Source organism: Drosophila subpulchrella, unplaced genomic scaffold, assembly GCF_014743375.2.
Source record: "Drosophila subpulchrella strain 33 F10 #4 breed RU33 unplaced genomic scaffold, RU_Dsub_v1.1 Primary Assembly Seq354, whole genome shotgun sequence".
Lineage (NCBI taxonomy): Eukaryota > Metazoa > Arthropoda > Insecta > Diptera > Drosophilidae > Drosophila > Drosophila subpulchrella.
Window position 1 is genome coordinate 9,295,939 of NW_023665577.1, and position 19,472 is coordinate 9,315,410.

The window sequence follows — 19,472 nt, forward strand, 5'->3', positions numbered from 1 at the left end:
GATTCGTCGGAAAGTATGTAACAGGCGTTTCCGACCCAATAAAGTATATATATTCTTGATCAGGATCACTAGCCGAGTCGATCAAGCCATGTCCGTCTGTCCGTATGAACGCTGAGATCTCGGAAACTATGAGCTAGGTTATTGGGATTTGGCATGTAGATTCCTGAGCTTCTTGCCCAGCGCAAGTTTGTTTCAGCAGGGTGCCACACCCACTTTAACGCCCACAAATTTCAAAAAATCATAAGTATGAACGCGGATATCTCGGAAACCATCAAAGATAGAGAATTGGGATTTCAGATATAGATTCCGTAGCATTTCGCTTTGGTCCCTTTAGCCGTGTAACGGGTATCTGATGGTCGAGGTACTCGACTATAGCGTTCTTCATTGTTTTGCTTATTCTTGTGTACTTTAATTTTGTAACGTATTTTTTATTTCACAGCCGGATTTTTGTGGATTTGGAATCAAAAAACAATAACCTTAAAATAACCCAATTAAATTGTCTCCGACACCAGAAACTTGAGCTACTTTTTGCCGGACAATTGTTTGTATAGCTTGGGCACATATTCGTCCCATTGTGCCTGAAAAAAGTTGCCAGCAATTGGATCTCCAAGCTTATACTTGCTCATGAACTTGGTGGTGCTGAAATTGGCTCGCTTGTCGCCGCTTGTCTTTGGGATTTTAGGCTCGCTGCACGTGAGCTTTTGAGCCTGCTTGTAGACCAAGAAGACGTAGCGATGAAGACCTGTGCCTTGTGGCGGACCGGAACCTACATAGGCGGTCAAAACCGTGCCGTTCTCAATTTGATTGCCCGGAATATTGACCACCAGCCAGTGGTGCCACTCGCGAAATTTGGGATCCTTGCGACTGGGGGCATCCGGATCGGTTAGGATTAGCGTGTACAGGGCGTTCGGATCCGCATCCCACTCAACCCTTGGCTGATCTTGCACCTGTGTGGGCGTCAATTCACCGCCCATGTCCACCACCTGACCGCCGCCATAAGTTACCTGGAAGCATATATGTAAAATGTAAAACGACTTATTTTAAGTGCCTTATGGACAAGCTTACCTTAAGCAAACTAGTGGGGCACGTTTTCAAGATATCCGGGACAATCTTGTGTTTCGAAAAGCATACAGCGGCCTCGGACATTTTTGGTGAGTAATGATTTAGTTTAAATTTGAAATGTCTGAAATTCCTATGTATGTAAGCAGTCCCTCAGTACCGACATTTTTCTCAAATAAATCTTGGTGAAAGAATTTTAAAAATGTCTAAAGTCTTAACAAAATATATACATATATAGTAATTAGCTGATTTCTAAATATATAGGTAACAAATGCTTAAGAATAAAATCAATCTTGTTTTCCATTAATCTCAGGTTCCACAGTATTGTAGTTAAGAATATAAGAATTTCACCCCTAAATTTCTCGAAAAATATTATTCAATAGATCACGATTTCTTTGAAATTTACGAGAAGAATAACCTGGCGGTTAGAAGTGTTTCCCTTGTAATTGTATTTGTAAGCTACGTGTTTTGGTATTAATATCCAAGTGGAGTTTCCTATCATTTTCTATACAAAACAAATTGTTCGATTACTTGTGCTTTTTATAGAGCTCAGTGAAGTTAAGTAGGGTATGCCACAACATTTAACCCAATGAAGCTGTATTCATAGTCAACTTTTGTGGGTTTTCGAAGTCGTGAAACGATTTTTCCCATTCAATGAAACTATTGCATTATTTGGTCATCGCAAAAACTCTGTAATAGTTTCCGAGATACGGACAAACAGTCGGACATGTCTAGATCGACTAGCTTATCAGTACTGATCTGATACGCTTCTTTCCAACCTGTTCTAATCTGTCCAATGAATTAATTGCTTAACGGAGCTTAGTTTAGAAACTTGTTTTGAAAATTTTTCATTTGTCATAAAATATGAAAACGTCGTTCAAATATGAGACGATCATCCGTTTACGTCTATATCCTATATCTATCTGTCTATATCTCATCTCAGTAAAAGCTATGGACATGAAATCTTGCACATTAAATATTCCTATGTTTACCTAGATTAGGCTAAAAATTACCGATTTTGTAAGATCCTTTAAATGCTTTACCACAACATGTGTGTATATGAAATAAACGTACCTTGATCCTACCTTTACAGAAAATTCATGTAAATCGTCCTTTACGGGGTACATTTTATTTAATTTTTATTAGTAACTAAACCATTAACTCAAGTTTGCGTGGCCTGGCGTGCACCGAGTGAAATGACCTTTATAAGGGCTCGAACATCGGCGCTCCAGGTGGCTGTGAAGAAGTTCCCAGCCACTGGATGCCCAAATTTATATTTCTTTGCGAAGCGTTTCGTTTCAAACCCACTACGTCCCTTTACCGAGTGCTTGGGCAGCTTTGGGAAGTCAAACTTGGTGTAATCCCTCTGTTTGTAGAGCAGGAAGACAAACCGGTGGGTTCCGGTCCCCCTCAGCGGAGTGGGTCCCATGTATCCCACGCGCACATCGCCAAGTGCCAGTCGATTGCCGGGTATGTTCAGCACCATCCAGTGCAAGAACTCCCGGTGCGTGGGCGTTATGACGTTGGGTACGTCCGGGTCAATCATCAGCAGTGTATAGTAGTTTTCCGGTTCTGCGGGCCATTTTAATGAGGGTTCATCGCGTACTTGCATGGGCTCTAGTAACTTTCCACAATGTGCTGCTACTTGGCCGTGATATGTGACCTTTTGTTTGATCAGCGAGAATGGAAAAAAATCTTATTAAAAATTACCCACCCGGAATAGCAATTTTGTAGGTAGAACTTTACTATTCTGGGCGTAAAAATATTAATTTGTTGACTTACTACTAAACGGCTTTAAAAGGAGCCAGGTTCCTATCAGTTTCAAAGTTTTTGATTGCTGTGTTTTTAAATCCTTAACTTTTTTGTCAAAACTCTATGGTTTTACTTACATTCAAGAACTCCTGAGGTCCGATCTGGACTACATCTGGTATCACATCTAGGGTCCTCATGAACTTGCTGACTTCCGTGTCCGACTGATGATCTCCCCTGATATGTCTTAGGCTCAAGCTCGGGCCAAATCTAAAGAAAAGAAGAATCCATAGGCTGGTCAACATTGTGTAGCAAGGTTTTACTGACTACAAATCCGGGACTTGCTGGCCTTAAATACCTAGTCCATCCAACAGATGGATTCTACCTGTCCAATTGACCAGCAAAAACAGCTGTTACTACTATTAAAACGAGGTAATCTGTCATTCGCTACTCTCCTAAAACTTCATGAAATAAATTGTCGTGACGAGGGCCAATTAGTAGTGTTCTACCACCACCCACAGCACTTGCGTGCTGGCGATTCTAGAACGTGCAACACAATATCAGTTAGTACCTCATTTAGTTGACAGACTATTAAGCTAAGTGCCGCTGACTATTTAATATGCAAATCTGGAGTACACTTGCTTTGCAAGGTATAAGTGACCATCCTAATATAATTTAAAGTAGGTTTTTTATGATTAATATTGTACACCAAGCTGTGGTGTAAAACTATCCTTTATCAATCTATCTATCTATCATATTACCACAACTGTGGTAACTGTGGTATTACAACTCCCTAAGAAAGCGTAGATTGCGTTCATTTTATTTAAGTTACCCAAAACCCACACCCAGTAAGCACGAACTGCGTAATCAATAAGATAAATGCACGTTTTAAATTTTTGCATTTTTAATAAATTAAATAAATATTAATTCAATTCAGTTTGATTTTTGGTCGATTTGTGACAAAGTGACGTAGGCAAAAGGACAAATAGTCGATGAAAAAGAAGATGGTATGAAGAGGAGAAAATCAGGCTAAGTGGGGGAGTGGTTACAGCTGAAGAATGGCTAAAACTCTCGAGTGCTTAACCCTTAACAACTACAATTATGGCCTGGGCAGGTTCCGGTTCCATTTGGTCTGTGTGACTCGCAGTGATCCCTCCTAGGAAGGACCACAAATATCCTTGGTATGTACAATGGGGCGAATGACTTTCCCCTTTTAGGAGGACGAGCTGTAGCTGGACGATGGGCCCGAGGATCCCGAGGAGTAGGACGACGAGCTGCTGGGGTGGTACGAGCTGTAAGCCAGGTTCTGCGAGTCCCAACGGGCATAGGGACCTCCGCTCATGGGCTCCCAGCTGCTGGGATCGTAGGAAGAGGCCGTGGTGCTGGGCACTCCGTATTCGCTGGCCGGAACTGGAGCGGGCATGGGCACCATGTTCATCTTCATGCCTCCCAACTTCTGGATAAGGTTGTAGATCAGGAAGCCAAGGACCAGCTTGATGGCAATCTTGGACAGAATCAGAGCCTTGGTGGCCTTCAGACCGATCAGGGCCAGCAGGATGGGCATGATCACCTTCAGCTTGAACTTCATCAGCAGCAGCAGGGGCAGGAACAGCTTGTCCTTGTTCTTCTTCTCAGCGCGACCTGAAGGGATTTTTTAAGAATTAGCAAGTGCTTAGAATGGCATTCCATGGCTACTGACCCTCATCCCTGGGCAGCTCCAGATCGAAACCGCGATCCGAGCGGTAGGTCACCACGGAGCCAGCGAAGAAGGTCTGCGGCAGCTGCAGCCTCATCTCGTTGGTGTTCAGAATGCGGCCCAGACGATCCACAATGACCTTATCGATGACATCGTCGCTCAGGGCACGACCGCTGACCTCCTCCTCCACATTGGCCACCGTGTCCAGGTAGCTGAGCACCTTCTCCTTCAGGCAATGCATGGCATTGGCATGGAAGCACTTATCCACAATGGTCGAGATCAGCTCGTCGGAGCTGTGGATACGCGGGGTCACCGCGTTCTCGATGGCGGCTCCGGACACAGCCGTCGAGGCCACCAGCAGCAGGGCACACCCGAACGCGAGCAAGGACGAGAAACGGAAAGCCATTGTGTCTCCAATCGATTAGTTACAATTATAAATTGATGTATTTAACACTACCAGAGCGCGTAGTGTTCACTGTGGAGTCGATGCGGCGACAATGTTGGATGATTTGCCGATCGTTTCGGGTTTTATACTGCCGCTCCCCGAGAGCGTCAAAGAGACCCGTGCTGGTTTTTTGGAGTCCACAATTCGGTTTTTGGACAGCCCAACGCAGCTAGTGACGAGCGACGAAAGTCGAGCCCCGGGCCAAGTCCACGGAAAGCAAGTGGCCAAAGTTTTTCACAAAAAAAAAAATGAAAAGAAAACAAGAACGCAATGGGGGAGTGTCACGAATATTAAGTACCTGTTTTCTCAATTCCCATTCAAAAAACAAGTCTTACCAGAACTTACAAATTTAACTAGAGAGAATTTTCTTCTGAACCAGTAGATAGTGCTTCCGCTAAAAGATTGCTGTCTCAAAATCCGAAACCTTTAAATATATTATTCCAATTTTTTGTTGTATGCGGGATGTGGGGCGAGCCTTACCATCTCAATTTAAATAGGTTTTAAAAAATTGAATTGTTTGTATCATAAAACAAGAGATCTATGATAACTCATGGCATTGGGTGAATTGATTCTTTAACCTTAAATGGATTCTTCAATCCCTGGAAAGCCACATATTTGATGCAGCTATGGATATAAGCCAAATGCAGTATACCCTTTGCCCTCTTCTAATACCCAGCCTTAAAACAGTAGCCTCTCCTCTATTAACTGGGTTGCCCCTCAAGCTTTCTCGCTTTCCATATCGGCCTCAGACACATGGCCCACCTAGCCCTCCCACCAGCCAAAGTTGCATTATTGACGCCTCGATGGAAATAACTTTTGTTTGCTATTAGTATGCAGGCCCATTACTCTTACGCGACCGTCCGCAAGAAAGCCAAATCGAAGACACGTACATACTTCAACGTATTGTGTCAAATTTCGATACAAGAAATCAGTACGGAACTCAACTACGATTTGGTATTGACTCCTCACTAGATTTGATACGTTTGTGTTTTTTTTTATTTGTAAGCGGAACTGTTTCTTCGATTTCGAAGAGGCTTCAACTTATTATTTTGTTTGCTTTTCTTCAGATTACGAAATTGATTTTCGATTTTATTTGTGCCACATATATTTAGGTGACACACTTTTTAGTGATTTACATAAAAGGGAGTTCCTGTCCATGATTGTGCCATTATTTCCTCAATATGACCATCCCAAAATGAACTTTACTAGATGTAACAGTTAATATAGAAATAAGTATACTATGAAGTAAACTTAAGATTGCTTAAAATTATTAGTAATTTAACTTTTTAAAACTAAAAATATTCCAAAATTTTACAAAATACAACTTGTTTTTATTAAACAAATGGAGTAAAAATTTAAAATTAAACCAATTGTTAAATATTATTTTTGCTCGAAATCATTATGTGAAATTTACAAATTTGTTTATGAAAGATTGCTGTTTTGACTTAGAAAAAGGATGTACCTACTTTTTTGACAACACCAGCATATTATACAATGTTTTGCCTGCCAAAGTTGAGGAAATCCTCATAGATTACCTAATGGTCAGTTTAAATAATTCAAAAGGTGTCTCTTTGTGTTTATATCAGCGACATGTTATTTTTATGTGTAACACTCGTATCCTACGATATAAGAAATTGATGGGCAATTTAATGTTTATTTCACTAGCGCCACGCTTTTGCTTGGATCGTGCCAAAAAAGGTTCGAATGTGGTGCGATAAATTTCCATATGCCCGTGTCTTGGCTTCAACTCGATGCTGTTGATGATAGTGTGCTGACCAAAACAGCGTCAAGCGATTATGAAAGCACCACCACCTACCCAGGTGTGTGCCCACACCACCGTAATCCCTGTTCAAACTCCTCTGACCCCGGTTCACTCACCTGATAAATTGGCTTAAATTCTGTGAAATTCTGCCAGCGGCAAGAGGCCAGTGCCCGAATGTGCCTATATTATGCCAATATTCACACTTTGCTGCCTTCCAGAACACATACATGCATTGAAAATTGATGCTTGACCCTCGGAAAACCTTCAATTTGAGTAAATTGAAATGTATGCAATTATCTCATCCATAAATTGAAAGTAAAATAAGAGAAATTTATTTTCAAATGTTTTTGGTAATAAAATAATTTAAGAGCGCAACAGTTGGTGCAAGAATTTTATTCCATTGGGATAAACTTAGTTTTAAAATAAATTTTATTTGTATAAGTTTAAGATATATAGGGATGCCCCAGAAATCAATTCAGCGCCAAGTCTTGTAAACTTTATATTGATGCATGAGAAACTTCCGCTGAATCGGCGCTCTGTAATATCTGTGGCACCCCCGATAGATTGTATTCATTTTTTAAAGAATATTGATTGCCAGTATTTTAGAATAGGGTTTATAAATTTACTTTAATATCATATAATAAATAAACTAAAAAAACATAAATATATCACAAATAGATCAATTTTTTGTTATTGATTAACAACTGTTTTATAGCAAATTTGTTCTTAAAAAAATGTAAAATTAATTAATAAGAGGGATAGGGATTTCCACTCCAGACAATTTATTAAACATTCAAAAATATACCAAAAAAAATTTTTTCAAAAGGCTTTCAATGTAGCGCTACCAGATCGTCGAAATAGAAAAGGTCGTCCTTGGGTCTTTTATTATACCCGTTACTCGTAGAGTAAAAGGGTATACTAGATTCGTCGGAAAGTATGTAACAGGCAGAAGGAAGCGGTTCCGACCCCATAAGGTATATATATTCTTGATCAGGATCACTAGCCGTCTGTCCGTCCGTCCGGATGAACGCTGAAATCTCGGAAACTATAAGAGCTAGGCTATTGAGATTTGGCGTGCAGATTCCTGAGCTTCTTACGCAGCGCAAGTTTGTTTCAGCAGAGTGCCACGCCCACTCGAACGCCCACAAACCGCCCAACACTGTGCCTCCTACAGTTTTGATGCTAGAATAAAGATTTTAACTGAAATGTGTTGTTCTCATTAATACCTATCGATTGACCAACGCCCACTTTATCGCCTACAAACCGCCCAAAACTTCAAAAAATCGTAAATATGAACGTGGATATCTCGGAAACTATTAAAGATAGAGAATTGGGATCTTAGATATAGATTCCGTAGCCTTGTACGCAGCGCAAGTTTGTCACGCGAATATGCCACGCCCACTCTATCGTCCACAAACCGCCCAAGCCTGTGGCGCCCACAATTTTCATGCTAGATAAAAAATTTTAACTGAAATGCAACGCCCAATTTAACGCCCATAACGCTTAAATCTGGCTACAGCCGGTAGGTGGCGCATTTCAATCACGCTTTGCTGCTTGCATATCTCCATTTCCCTTTGTTCCCTTTAGCTGAGTAACGGATATCTGATAGTCGAGGTACTCGACTATAGCGTTCTTCCTTGTTTTTTTATAAATTCCAGCGAAGACCTTTTTGGTGCATTTGAGCGTAATCAATGCTGAGGCTAGCTTTCATGACAGGGATTTATTTGTGAGCTCTCACTTTCCGTTTGGGCCACGCATCGATTTGTGTCTACTGCGAGACATATGCCTCAGTGAGCAGAAGTCAGGACGAGAAATGTCCCTGATCTATTGGCCCTTGGCCCTCAATCATCGGGCAAGGAATGTGGAAAGACTTTCACTCTCCGAGGCCTGGCGACTTTCGCACAAGTGAAAAGAGGAAATTTAAATTTTTAAATTATATGCAGTTAATCAATTTAATCGACTCTTCCAGCCGGGCCTCAAAAGCGACTTGAGCGGAATATTTAATTGGATTTGCTGCCGAGGGTCGGCGCTTGCTGTGGATTAAATTTGTCTAATTAGGACACAATTGCTGTGCCGGCGATGGCTTATACATATTGTATGCCAAGTGAAATTGGCCGAGACTTTGAGAACACCGCCGAGGGGTGAAACCGTTAATTAGGCCTGATGGCCTAGGCATTCAACCGGTGTGGTTTTAGCCGCAGTCTGCTTTTGGCCAAAAGCCCTGGGTTAAATCTTTAATCTGGATTTAGATGCTGACCTCAACCCCTGTCTTCAAGGAATAAAATCGATTTGAGCATATTTAAGGCATTTATTTTGCTACTTTATTTTGGTGCTTTGCTTCTCTGTTTTCTTAATCTCTTGTTTTCAATAAATAGTTAATAAATATTATAAGTAAAGTCTAACGAATGAGCAGCGCAGGGAAAATGGAAAAGTGGGCCAAAGTCACAGAATATTCCCAACAATTAACAAATGATTCTGTGCTTTTACGACCACTTGTTGGCTTCAAGCTGCTCTGCTCCACTTGGTTCTCAGGGTTTCATCATTGGGGCTTAGGCGTAGGCCTGGTAGGCCAGGGGTTGGGCCAGCTTCTGGGGCTGCTCGACCACGGGGACAGGAACAGAGCCGAAGGTGCGACCGTCCCAAGGACCATGGGCGGTGATGTGGGCGGTGTGGTGATGATCATGGGCGATCTAGAGGTCACAAATATGGAAATTATAAATCATTAATGAAGAGTTAATGTTTTCGTGAATATTCTAAATGCTAGTGTTGGTTGGGTAGTCAGTTTTGTGGTTTGGTTGGGAGCGGGAGAGTGTGGGCGAGGATTCTGGCTCGACTTACCCTGCTGCTGCCGCCCTCTCGACTTCTTATACATACATGCATTACAAACGACACTTAATTGCTTCGAACTCCACGCCCAACATCATCCCAACACACAAAACGCTGACTAATTACCACATCCAGCGAATGCCTGGAAGACAATTGGAGAGTCGTTTTAATACCGAGGCCGGCTTACCTTTTTGCACAATTGGAAAATGGCCAAACCAACCGAGACAATGAAGGAGAAGAAGCCCAGGGCCAGGGCGTTGAAGGCCTTGATCTTCAGGATGCCAATGGCCATGGGGATCACGGTGATGGCCTTCAGCAGGATGAGCACCAGGATGGGCATGGCCAGCTTACGGAGACGGTGCTTCTTTCCTGGATTATTTGGATTACGTTAAGGGTTAGTAGGCGCCAAGTGATACGAGTGGCAAAGAGGCATGCGGAAAGTGAACCCACCCTTCTTGAAGATGTTGCCCTTCTTACCCCTGGCTTCGACATCGGTGCCCTCATCGCCTTCGTCGCCATTCAGCTGGAGGTTCAGGCTCAGCTGGTTGTTAACGAGGTTGCGGGCCGAGACGGTGACCTTGGCATCGGCCAAGGGCAAGTCCATGCTGACATCGTGTCCCAGAATGTAGTTCTCCACGGCATCCATGAATCCATCGGCACTGCTGGCACGGGCTTCGCTGACTGGCGTGGTCTTCTGGCCATTGGAGCGCACCTCCAGGTTGGAAATCTATATCGGACACATAAGGATTGTTTATAAGAACTTATCAAATCATAAGACCTATTATAATAAAAAATGATATAGTTAAACTTTTCAAAAGCTTTATATGTAAGTACGAGATTTCTGTACTCAACCTTTGTTAAGATATGTTATATAACTGAATTCGAAAATTAAGTTTAGATTTAATATTATCCAATATCCAGAAGGGAATATAAACTATAGGTAAAAAGAATAAGATGCTCAAAATAATATTGAAAAACATTTAAAACACATCCATTCTTTTTTGCAATCCCAAGCTCACCTGGTAGCTGTCTTTGCTCATCACGTTGTCCACGAACCGCATGGCCCGCTCTTTGATGCAGGCCATGGAGTCTTGGCCACTGGCGCACTTGCTCTGCTCCTCGGCGATGAGCCGCTGCAGCTGTTCGGTGGAGCCACCTGCCGCCTGTCCCGTCGCCACGAGGGCCGCCACACCAACGATCACAAGGAGCAGTTTGGCCATTTTGCTGTTCAGGTTCTTTCTTTCCGCTGGTCAACACACAACTCGCCTCTGCGCTGGCACAATTGCGTTTAATAATCGTTTTTCTATTGTTCACGATTTTTATACTCAGTGGATCTTTAACTCGTTCGCTGCCGAATGGCTGGGCGAAAGAAACGGAGAACGGCCGCAGAAGACTTGAATGAAGCGAGCGGCGACAGAGCCGCTCCAAGTTTGTAGTTTTCGCCTGTGTGCGTGCCCCGGCGCACCACGTGTCGTATGCTTAATGTGGCTTTATTTCGAACGCGTGCCGCTCGCATCCGAGAGTTTTCTATGTGGGTGGATGGCTGCACTCGAAAATATACATGTTTAAAGTGTATTTTTATTTTTGTTCGATTGTTTTTATTCGTTAACACACATTAAAATTTGTGATCAGGTTAATGTTTTGATCTATTACTCCCATTACTTTCATGTAAATATTATAATATTATTTTAAAATCACTAATAAAACATTTATTTTAACATGAACTCCTGTACCCGATTAATAAGGGTATCTTATAGCTTAAGAGAGGATAGAATATTCTCGTGACCTTGATCTTTAGTGTTTGAGTTCCTCTATCTCAAGAACTATAAGATATCTGTTTTAATCATATTTCGCAATAATACGTCTTCAAATAATATTAATTTATTTAATTTTTATTTTCGAACAGTAAGTCATACTTTATCCTTAATCGGAATAAATTATTACGTCGATAAAATTGGGAAAGGAAACATATACATTTCGCACTCACGAATAAAAGAAAGGAACCCTAATAATTGTACATATATTTTTTAAAATTATTGTAAGATATTTCGGTTTATACAAGTTCCAACTTAAGAGTTTAAATTCTTTTGGAAAGTGTTTCTCACATTTTCCAAGTGTAGGAATGCCATTCAACAGTCAGCTCTTAGATTATGAAGTGTCATTGAGGAAGCAAGGATAGGGAAAGGGCATTACCATTTACTGATTGAATTAGTCACGGTTGCCCCCTTACATTTGGTAATTAGCAAGCATCCTTGATGCAATGGCATTTACCCAAGCAAAAAGGAATGGCACAGCTTATTTATTTTGTCGACCCAAAGTAAACTTATCGCACCCTAATGAGTAAGAACAACTAATTTAAGAAACTCCGCTGCAAGCAGAATGTTTCACTTTGTTTTTGAAAAAGTTCTGCGACGAAAGGGGTGTAGGGCAAATAAAGTTGCCGACAAAGTATAAACTGAAAGTTTGTAATAACAATTATTCAACTCTCCCCATTTTCCCTGTTTACTTTCAGCCGTTAAACAGGTGTTTCTCCTGGCCCTTTTGCAAACTTAAAATCGATTAGCTGGTCTTTGAAAAGTTTTAATTGGCTATTATGGTGGAAATTCGTTTCTGAATTAATAATCATCATAACCTCATAATAGGAGGTAATCCCAGGGACCTCGTGTGTTTGTGGTTATAAACCGTTTATTGGCCACAAGAAACTAGCAATTAAAGTATTGCAACACATAATTTTATACGACCGGCTCACGCCGAATTGCGCAAACTAATTACGGCACTCAAGTCATAATAATAATTATTAATTGGGGAAGATGGAAATATGGAAGCAGCTCAATGGACTTCTGTTGGTCGGTGGCCAAAAAAAGTGATCACCTACATGTCAGCGAAATAGAAAGTGTTTTTCCTTAACGAAAGCGAAAGTGACATGTCCACCTCCGCTCCTCCGTTTAATCCAAGTCATGCGCTGAATTTCGAAATACGGTTGAAATATGAATCTCGTGCATTGATTACGCGTTGTTCGCCATGAAAATTGATTTGATAGTGGCTCCAGTGCCTTTCTGCCATTTTTCGGTATTCGATTGTGTCGTTTGGTCAAAAGTTTCACCATTTCATTGGCGGACAATTTGCCATTCCGGTCGCATTTCTCTTTCGAGCCAATGAAATTGGAAAACTTTTTCATATTCCAAATTGTTGCGTAGAAACGATGGCCGAGCGATGGCGGCCAAGTGCATGCCGTTAAATATAAATGAAGTGTCGTCGCTCAATGGCGATATTGTTTTTCAATTTCACGTTTTTTTTTGCTGTCGAATTCTCTGCTTTTTTTGTTGGCGCCACTGCCATTTTGCATTGTTTCACGCCATCGCCGCCGACATTTTGGCTAGGAGATGTGTGTTTGCGGCAGCTTTCCAACCCACCTGCCCCAGGTGAAGCCTCGGTTTCATTGGGTGGCCATTGGCAATTGATATGACCGCACCGCTGGCCATCGATTTTCTCTCTGCGATGGACAGCAAGCCAGAAAGTAAGAAAAGAATGCAATAAATAAATTGTACCATATGGCTTTAAGGTTGATTTCGTACCCCGTGGCGAGAGGCAATGAAGTCTCCCGAAAGTATGCTAAAAATATTAAATATTTATATGCTTTTAAGTGGGATTGGCTTTATGAATTTGGAAATAACACTTTTATTCTTTCATGTATGGCTTATAATAATAAAAATCCAATAACACTTGCATTTTCCATTTAGACGTAGGTAAATATTATATTTAGAAAGCATTGTGCCGCTTTTACACTTGAATATTTTCAAGGGGATCTATTAATATTAAATGGGAGAAAAATGTAGCATTAACATATTACCTTGTTTAGGTAAGCTGAAAACATATACTCCCCCTTGCATAGGGTATTTTCAGTATACAGAAGACTTTTCTACCTGGCATATAAAATGTGTGCATTCCATTAAAGGGCTCCTCGGTGGTTTTCTCCTATTCGCTGTGTTCACCTCCTGGAAAGTTTGTTGAATTTAACATGAAAGCTCATTGGCATTTTTATCAGGCACTTTGGAGAAAAGTTGCACTCATTATTCTGTGGTATTCAATCTACAAACCTCTCTAAAAGGAAACCCCGCGTATTAGAAAAGTTTTGGGGTTAATTACCCATTTCTCTTTGGGGTTGCTACTCCAAAAAAAGCCTTCAATTAGACACATTATTTTTGCATGCTTTTATTGCAGAAATATTTACACAAAAGGATACCAGATACCCACTTAGTACCTTTTAAAACGCCTGGGGGGTTTTGTTCTTTTTTATGTTTTTTTGCTTTGTACACTTCTCAATAAATAAATAAATAAGCAATACGCCGAGCGCCGTGCGTTTCAACTACTTAACTTAGAGCGAAATAAATAAGGTTGCAGTTTGGCCGAATTTCGTAAAGGGGGTTTTGGTTTTTGGTCTCAGGCTCACTTCTGACCCGCGTAGGCCAAGTCCTGGGCGTCCTGCGGCTCCTGCGAGGATCGGGCCCAAGCGTGGGGATCCCAGGCGGGCGAAGGGTGCTCCAGATGCTCGATGTGCTCCACGGGCAGGTCCACATGGTGGTCGATGTGGTGCTCCAGGTGGTGATCGATGTGATGCGGAACAATGTGCTCGATGTGATGGGGAACCACATGCTCGATGTGGTGGGGTACAACATGCTCAATGTGATGGGGCACCACATGGTCCACATGGTGGGGATAGTGCACCACCTCGTAGTTGACGATCTTGGGCTTGGCGATCTTGAAAATAACCAGAGCGCCAGATAGCACCAGCGAGAGCAGACCCAGAGTCATGGCCTTCCAGGTCTTCAGTGCAATGAGTCCCAGAGCCAGGGGAACCAGTACAGTGGTCTTCAGTTTCAGACCCAGCAGGAAGGGTAGAATTGCCTTGCGGATCATGCCACGTCCTGGAAAAGTACAAAAATTAGGGTTAAGTATGAGGTTATATAAAGATTTTTCTTCAAAATCATCTTTACCAACCAAAAGATATTATTCTTTAAAATTAAAATGTTATGGAGATCAACAAATTTACATTAACTTATAAGTTTAAGTTAAATAATACATTTTAAATAAACAGAACCAAGTTTTCATATTGGTAAACAAATCAGAAATCTGAATTATTGTTTGGAGGGGTTTCTTTGCATTTTATAAATTTCTTCATGTGTATTATTATATGAGACTACCATTTTTAGAGACTTCTATAAAATGCACCTAATCAATTTTTCCATTATTCTATACGCACCTTCGTTGGCAGCTGCCAGGGGAATGACTCCGCCCTGGGTGAGGGGATTCGACATGAGGAAGTCGGGCACCAGGGAGCGGGCCTCCGAGCTGCGGAAGTACTCCGGGGCCTGGATCCTCAGCGAGTGGCTGGCCAGATAGCTCTCGATGTCGTCGAAGATGCGCTCCTCCTGGTTCAGGGATCGGGACTCGACCTTCTCCGAGGTGCGGAGGATGGATAGGCGCTCGGTGATTCGCACCTCCGGCTGCTGGAGAGCCGAGTTGAACCACTGCAGGGCCTTGGGACGGACACAGGAGACACTCAGGTCCTTGAGGCAGCCGTGGTACATGTCCAGGGCCAGTTGGGTGGCGGTTTGCGGCGCCCGGTGACCTTCGGTGGGCGCCGAGTGGGCGGCGGACAGCGCCGCAAGGGCGACTATCAGACAGGCGGCGGTGCTCTTCATCCTTTCGGTGGTGGTTGTGGTTAGTACCCAACTCGCTCTCTGGTTCGGTGGTGCGCACGCGTTGGCCACTCAGCGGGTTATGCAAATGTCGCACGGGCACCGCTTGGTTTTTATACGGCGGCACTTTGCTAATTGAATTGCGTATGCCAGTGCGTACACTTGGATCTTTCTGCCCACCGCTTTGGGCTCCAGCTTTAGCGACCATTTCGCTTTGTTGTCAAAGTCATGGAAAGCGCAAGTTGACCACCTGAGTTTCACCTTTGTGCAGGCATGGCCCTAACTGCTTCTGGCTTCTGATTCTGTTCCCAAATTATGGTCTATTGGGTCAGGCAAGCGTTTTATGGGCACGCTGTTCTCTTTGCCAGAGGAATTCCTCGTGACGATTTCCCACATAATACCCCTCTAATGTGCCGCACATAATTGAAAGTTATTCGATGGCTTCTTCTGCATAGACGGCCGGGGACTCCGCTCGTAAAATCAAGTGCCCAGCAATCCGAGGTGAGTGCCTGGAAACCCAATTAGAATACGACTCTCCCAGCGCTCGTTTCTTCGCCAGCTGCCCGGATTACCGATACCCCCACTGGGGGCACTTAACTGCACCTGCTGACCACTGAAACAGAAAAAATACATTTGGTTCTCTATTATGAAGCGAGTCGCTTTGATTTCCTCTTTTAATGCTATATTTGCATTCTAGTTTGCTATTATATTCAATATTCGAAGTATCAAATAACCATTAAAGACACTTTAGCAAGAGTTCTATATGGCCAATAAGCAGTTGATTGTGGCATCTGCGATCTAAGTCTATAATCGAAGGAATAAAAACTGTTCAATAGTTTTGTTTTATAACTTATAACTTAAAAAAAGTGGACTTAAAAAAACATTTTTTTTGGTCCCTGGTTTGAAGCATTTTAAGATCTGAATCTATCTTCCTAATGATTTAAAATTATTCGAGTAATTTGTACTTTATTGAAGGTTTTAATCAAATTTTATCTTCAGAGTGACATAAACTGTCATAAGACATTAAAGAGTGTAAATAGTTCGGTTACCATTTTCATTGTTTGTCTAAAAAGTTTTTGCGTTAACCAAAGATTTCTCGTTATTAATATTTAGCCAAGCCAATTGAAGCCAATTGTTCTTTTTATACAAAATCATGATATTTTGTTGGGAGTTAATAAGCCTCAGTAAAGAATAAGATTGTGATTGTGGATTACGATAAAATTGTTTTTTAAATTAGACTCATTTAATATTTAAGATTTGCAGTTTTAAAAATTTTTTATAGCCCACCCTCATATCTAAGGAAACTGAAAACTATTTACCAAGCAGCCTTAAGAATTGATTTTGGAGCACACCGTACAACTCCAACAAATTACCTTCTACTTGATGCCGATATAACGCCTATCGAGATTAGAATTGAGCTGACCACTGCGCGGATTTGTAAGACTTCCTTATTCCCCAAAAACACGCCACTTCACATCGTCCTTCAGAAGATAAAGAATGTCAAAAGAAACCCCAAAATCCTTTCAATTCTGCATTAAGTTCAGAAGTCATTTACGGAAATGCAATAATCATCACTCCAGTTAAATCAAGGGAACAGAAACATACCAGTTGGTCCTTTTCAGATGATAAAAGAGACCTAACATTACATTACACAACTAAATACAGCATTTCTTCAACAGTATTTCAAACAACATACCTCTCCCTTAAAGAGCACTATAATAACTATTCATTCATATACACAGATGGATACAGGTCCGGACACGGAGTATTACTGCCACACGTGTAATAAAAACAGCACTTTTACCAGCATGTAGCTCTATATTCACGGCAGAAGTGGCAGCTATTTATGCAGCTTGCGAAAACGCTGTATTACAAAATAAGAGACTCACTATCATCACTGCAATCAATAGCCAACATAAGCATCCAATCCTTCTATACCACACGAATCCGAGGTATGCTCAACAGCCACCAGTCGAACATAAAACAAGGGAGAACGCTATAGTCGAGTACCTCGACTATCAGACACCCGTTACTCAGCTTAAGGGACCAAAGGGAAATGGAGATATGCAAGCAGCAAAGCGAGATTGAAATGCGCCACCTACCGGCGGTAGACAGACTTAAGCGTTATGGGAGTTAGAGTGGGCATGGCAAATTTTGTATCAATCGATAGGTATTGACGAGACCAATACATTTCAGTTAAAATTTTTTATCTAGCATGAAAATTGTGGGCGCCACAGGCTTGGGCAGTTTGTGGGCGATAGAGTAGGCGTGGCATATTCGCGTGACAAACTTGCGCTGCGTACAAGGATACGGAATCTAAATCTGAGATCCCAATTCTCTATCTTTGATAGTTTCCGAGATATCCACGTTCATACTTACGATTTTTTGAAGTGGGCGGCTTGTGGACGTTAAAGTGGGCGTGGCAAACTTTTTTTTAGGTCAATCGATAGGTATTGATGAGAACAATACATTACATACTTGCGCTGCGCAGGAATCTCAGGAATCTGCATGCCTAATCCCAGTATTGTAGCTTTCATAGTTTCCGAGATCTCAGCGTTCATCCGGATGGACGGATAGGCAAACAGACGGACATGGCTAGATCGACTCGGCTAGTGATCCTGATCAAGAATATATATACTTTATGGGGTCGGAAACGCTTCCTTCTGCCTGTTACATACTTTCCGACGAATCTAGTATACGTTACGAGTACCCGTTACTCGTAGAGTAAAAGGGTATAAAAACAATTTGCATCTTTATGGGAAAATGCATCAGACTACAATAACTTTACCAACCCCAGCAAGCTGTCGTTTAAAACTACAACATTAAAACAATAACTTTAACCGTCAGGACTTGGTAAAGTTCTCTCGGCTAAGTTTCCACTCCAAGCTCACGCATGAACATATAAGAAACAGACAAACAAAACCGCAATGTGAGCGCTGCAACACAAAAGTCACCATCAGACACATTCTCCGCAAACCCAACTGAACTCCTAGAGTAACACCTGGAGTATCCTAGCTTCCCTGAAATTCTTAAACGCAATAACATTAAATCATTTCATCCAAAACCTAGACATGGTCAAAATGTAAATATATATATAACAAAAGTAGCTTAAAGCCACAAAAAAGAAAACATAGGTTATAGGTAATTTACAATTGCCATTTAACCTGAGAATAAATAAGATATTTGATTACCTAAATTAAATCAGAATGTACCTTAAGCAACAAGGTATGTTTTGGAGTCCATACTCAAACATTTTTGATAAATCTGTACCAAGACTTTGGAAGACCCTGACATTGCGAAGGTAAATTATATTTTATTTTAATTATAGCAACCGTTTTTATTATTTATGTTATATTAACATGTACTTAAGATGGGTGATAAATCTCACTTAAATTGAATATTTATCAACAAGGTATCAAAATATCTTAGATGTATAGAGTAGAAACAAGATTTTAAATATTTGCTTACCAAGTATTTTACTTAGCAAGTATTAAATATTCAATGTTTTCTACGAATATATGCCATAAATGGCATAATTCCGCGACTGACAAAAGCCAAGGTGGACATCAAATGATTTCCATTTGCAACATAAATATTTTCCTTACTCTTTGTATATAAAACCTCAAATTGACAGCCGGTATTAATAAATCCTTCAATAAATCCGCAATTAGAACACAGTTTATGTACAACTTCCAATTAAGATATTTCCTCAAGCGAGACTTTGTTGTTGCTGACAATAATGTCAACAAATAATGGAATAAATATAAATAGCCATCTCAACAAACGTCCGTCTCAGTGAATGTATTTAAAGGAGGTGAATGATAGCCGGAAAATTATAAAATCGATGCTCATATCATTGGAATTAATTACCAGCGTTTGGAGTGTGCAACTTGATTTCATTAAAAATTGTTCGAATAGCGGAAATATTTTGGTGGGCCAAAATTAGCCAAGCCCTCGGAAATTATAAGGGCAGAGCAGGGGAGTTCGTGTTGAAGTACTTGGCTGCTTTGGCATTTAATGAGTTGCCAATTTGGCAATCGGTGTTTTGATGTCAGTGCAGTTGGCTGGGCCCACGAATCTTAATGTCTTACTTGCTCTTCCGCACTTTGTTGTATTTTTTGGTTTTTATTTTCTTTTGTTTTTTTGTTTGGGCAATAAGGAATTTTTATGCTGAAAAAAAGTGAAAGCTTTGCCATTTGCGTGTTAATTGCGTCTGGAATTTACATAAATATAAAT

General features: G+C 41.3%; 5 protein-coding genes across 6 annotated transcripts; all 5 read right to left on the minus strand.

Moving 5' to 3' along the window:
- Positions 1–409: 409 nt before the first annotated feature.
- On the minus strand, positions 410–1,237 carry LOC119560818 (protein D2). The gene is made up of 2 exons (XM_037874463.1): positions 1,066–1,237; positions 410–1,004 (listed from the first exon to the last, which is right to left on the minus strand). Exons 1-2 carry the CDS (start codon positions 1,144–1,146, stop codon positions 522–524), a joined length of 564 nt encoding a protein of 187 aa, XP_037730391.1. The 5' UTR covers positions 1,147–1,237; the 3' UTR covers positions 410–521.
- A 948-nt stretch (positions 1,238–2,185) lies between these two features.
- LOC119560621 (protein D1) lies at positions 2,186–3,119 on the minus strand. Its single transcript, XM_037874160.1, has 2 exons — positions 2,949–3,119; positions 2,186–2,722 (listed from the first exon to the last, which is right to left on the minus strand). Exons 1-2 carry the CDS (start codon positions 3,111–3,113, stop codon positions 2,222–2,224), a joined length of 666 nt encoding a protein of 221 aa, XP_037730088.1. The 5' UTR covers positions 3,114–3,119; the 3' UTR covers positions 2,186–2,221.
- A 575-nt stretch (positions 3,120–3,694) lies between these two features.
- LOC119560364 lies at positions 3,695–4,987 on the minus strand. The gene is made up of 2 exons (XM_037873769.1): positions 4,508–4,987; positions 3,695–4,449 (listed from the first exon to the last, which is right to left on the minus strand). The coding sequence occupies exons 1-2, from the start codon at positions 4,908–4,910 to the stop codon at positions 4,022–4,024; spliced, it is 831 nt and encodes a 276-aa protein (XP_037729697.1). The 5' UTR covers positions 4,911–4,987; the 3' UTR covers positions 3,695–4,021.
- A 4,039-nt stretch (positions 4,988–9,026) lies between these two features.
- On the minus strand, positions 9,027–10,803 carry LOC119560405. 2 transcript variants are annotated; one of them, XM_037873839.1, is made up of 4 exons: positions 10,557–10,803; positions 10,015–10,264; positions 9,725–9,906; positions 9,027–9,401 (listed from the first exon to the last, which is right to left on the minus strand). In XM_037873839.1, the coding sequence occupies exons 1-4, from the start codon at positions 10,755–10,757 to the stop codon at positions 9,261–9,263; spliced, it is 774 nt and encodes a 257-aa protein (XP_037729767.1). In that variant the 5' UTR covers positions 10,758–10,803; the 3' UTR covers positions 9,027–9,260. The 2 variants fall into 2 exon arrangements, with proteins under 2 accessions (XP_037729767.1, XP_037729766.1); XM_037873838.1 differs by having other exon boundaries at positions 9,988–10,264.
- Positions 10,804–13,798: 2,995 nt separating this feature from the next.
- On the minus strand, positions 13,799–15,296 carry LOC119560472. Its single transcript, XM_037873932.1, has 2 exons — positions 14,798–15,296; positions 13,799–14,462 (listed from the first exon to the last, which is right to left on the minus strand). The coding sequence occupies exons 1-2, from the start codon at positions 15,237–15,239 to the stop codon at positions 13,984–13,986; spliced, it is 921 nt and encodes a 306-aa protein (XP_037729860.1). The 5' UTR covers positions 15,240–15,296; the 3' UTR covers positions 13,799–13,983.
- Between the last annotated feature and the right edge of the window lie 4,176 nt (positions 15,297–19,472).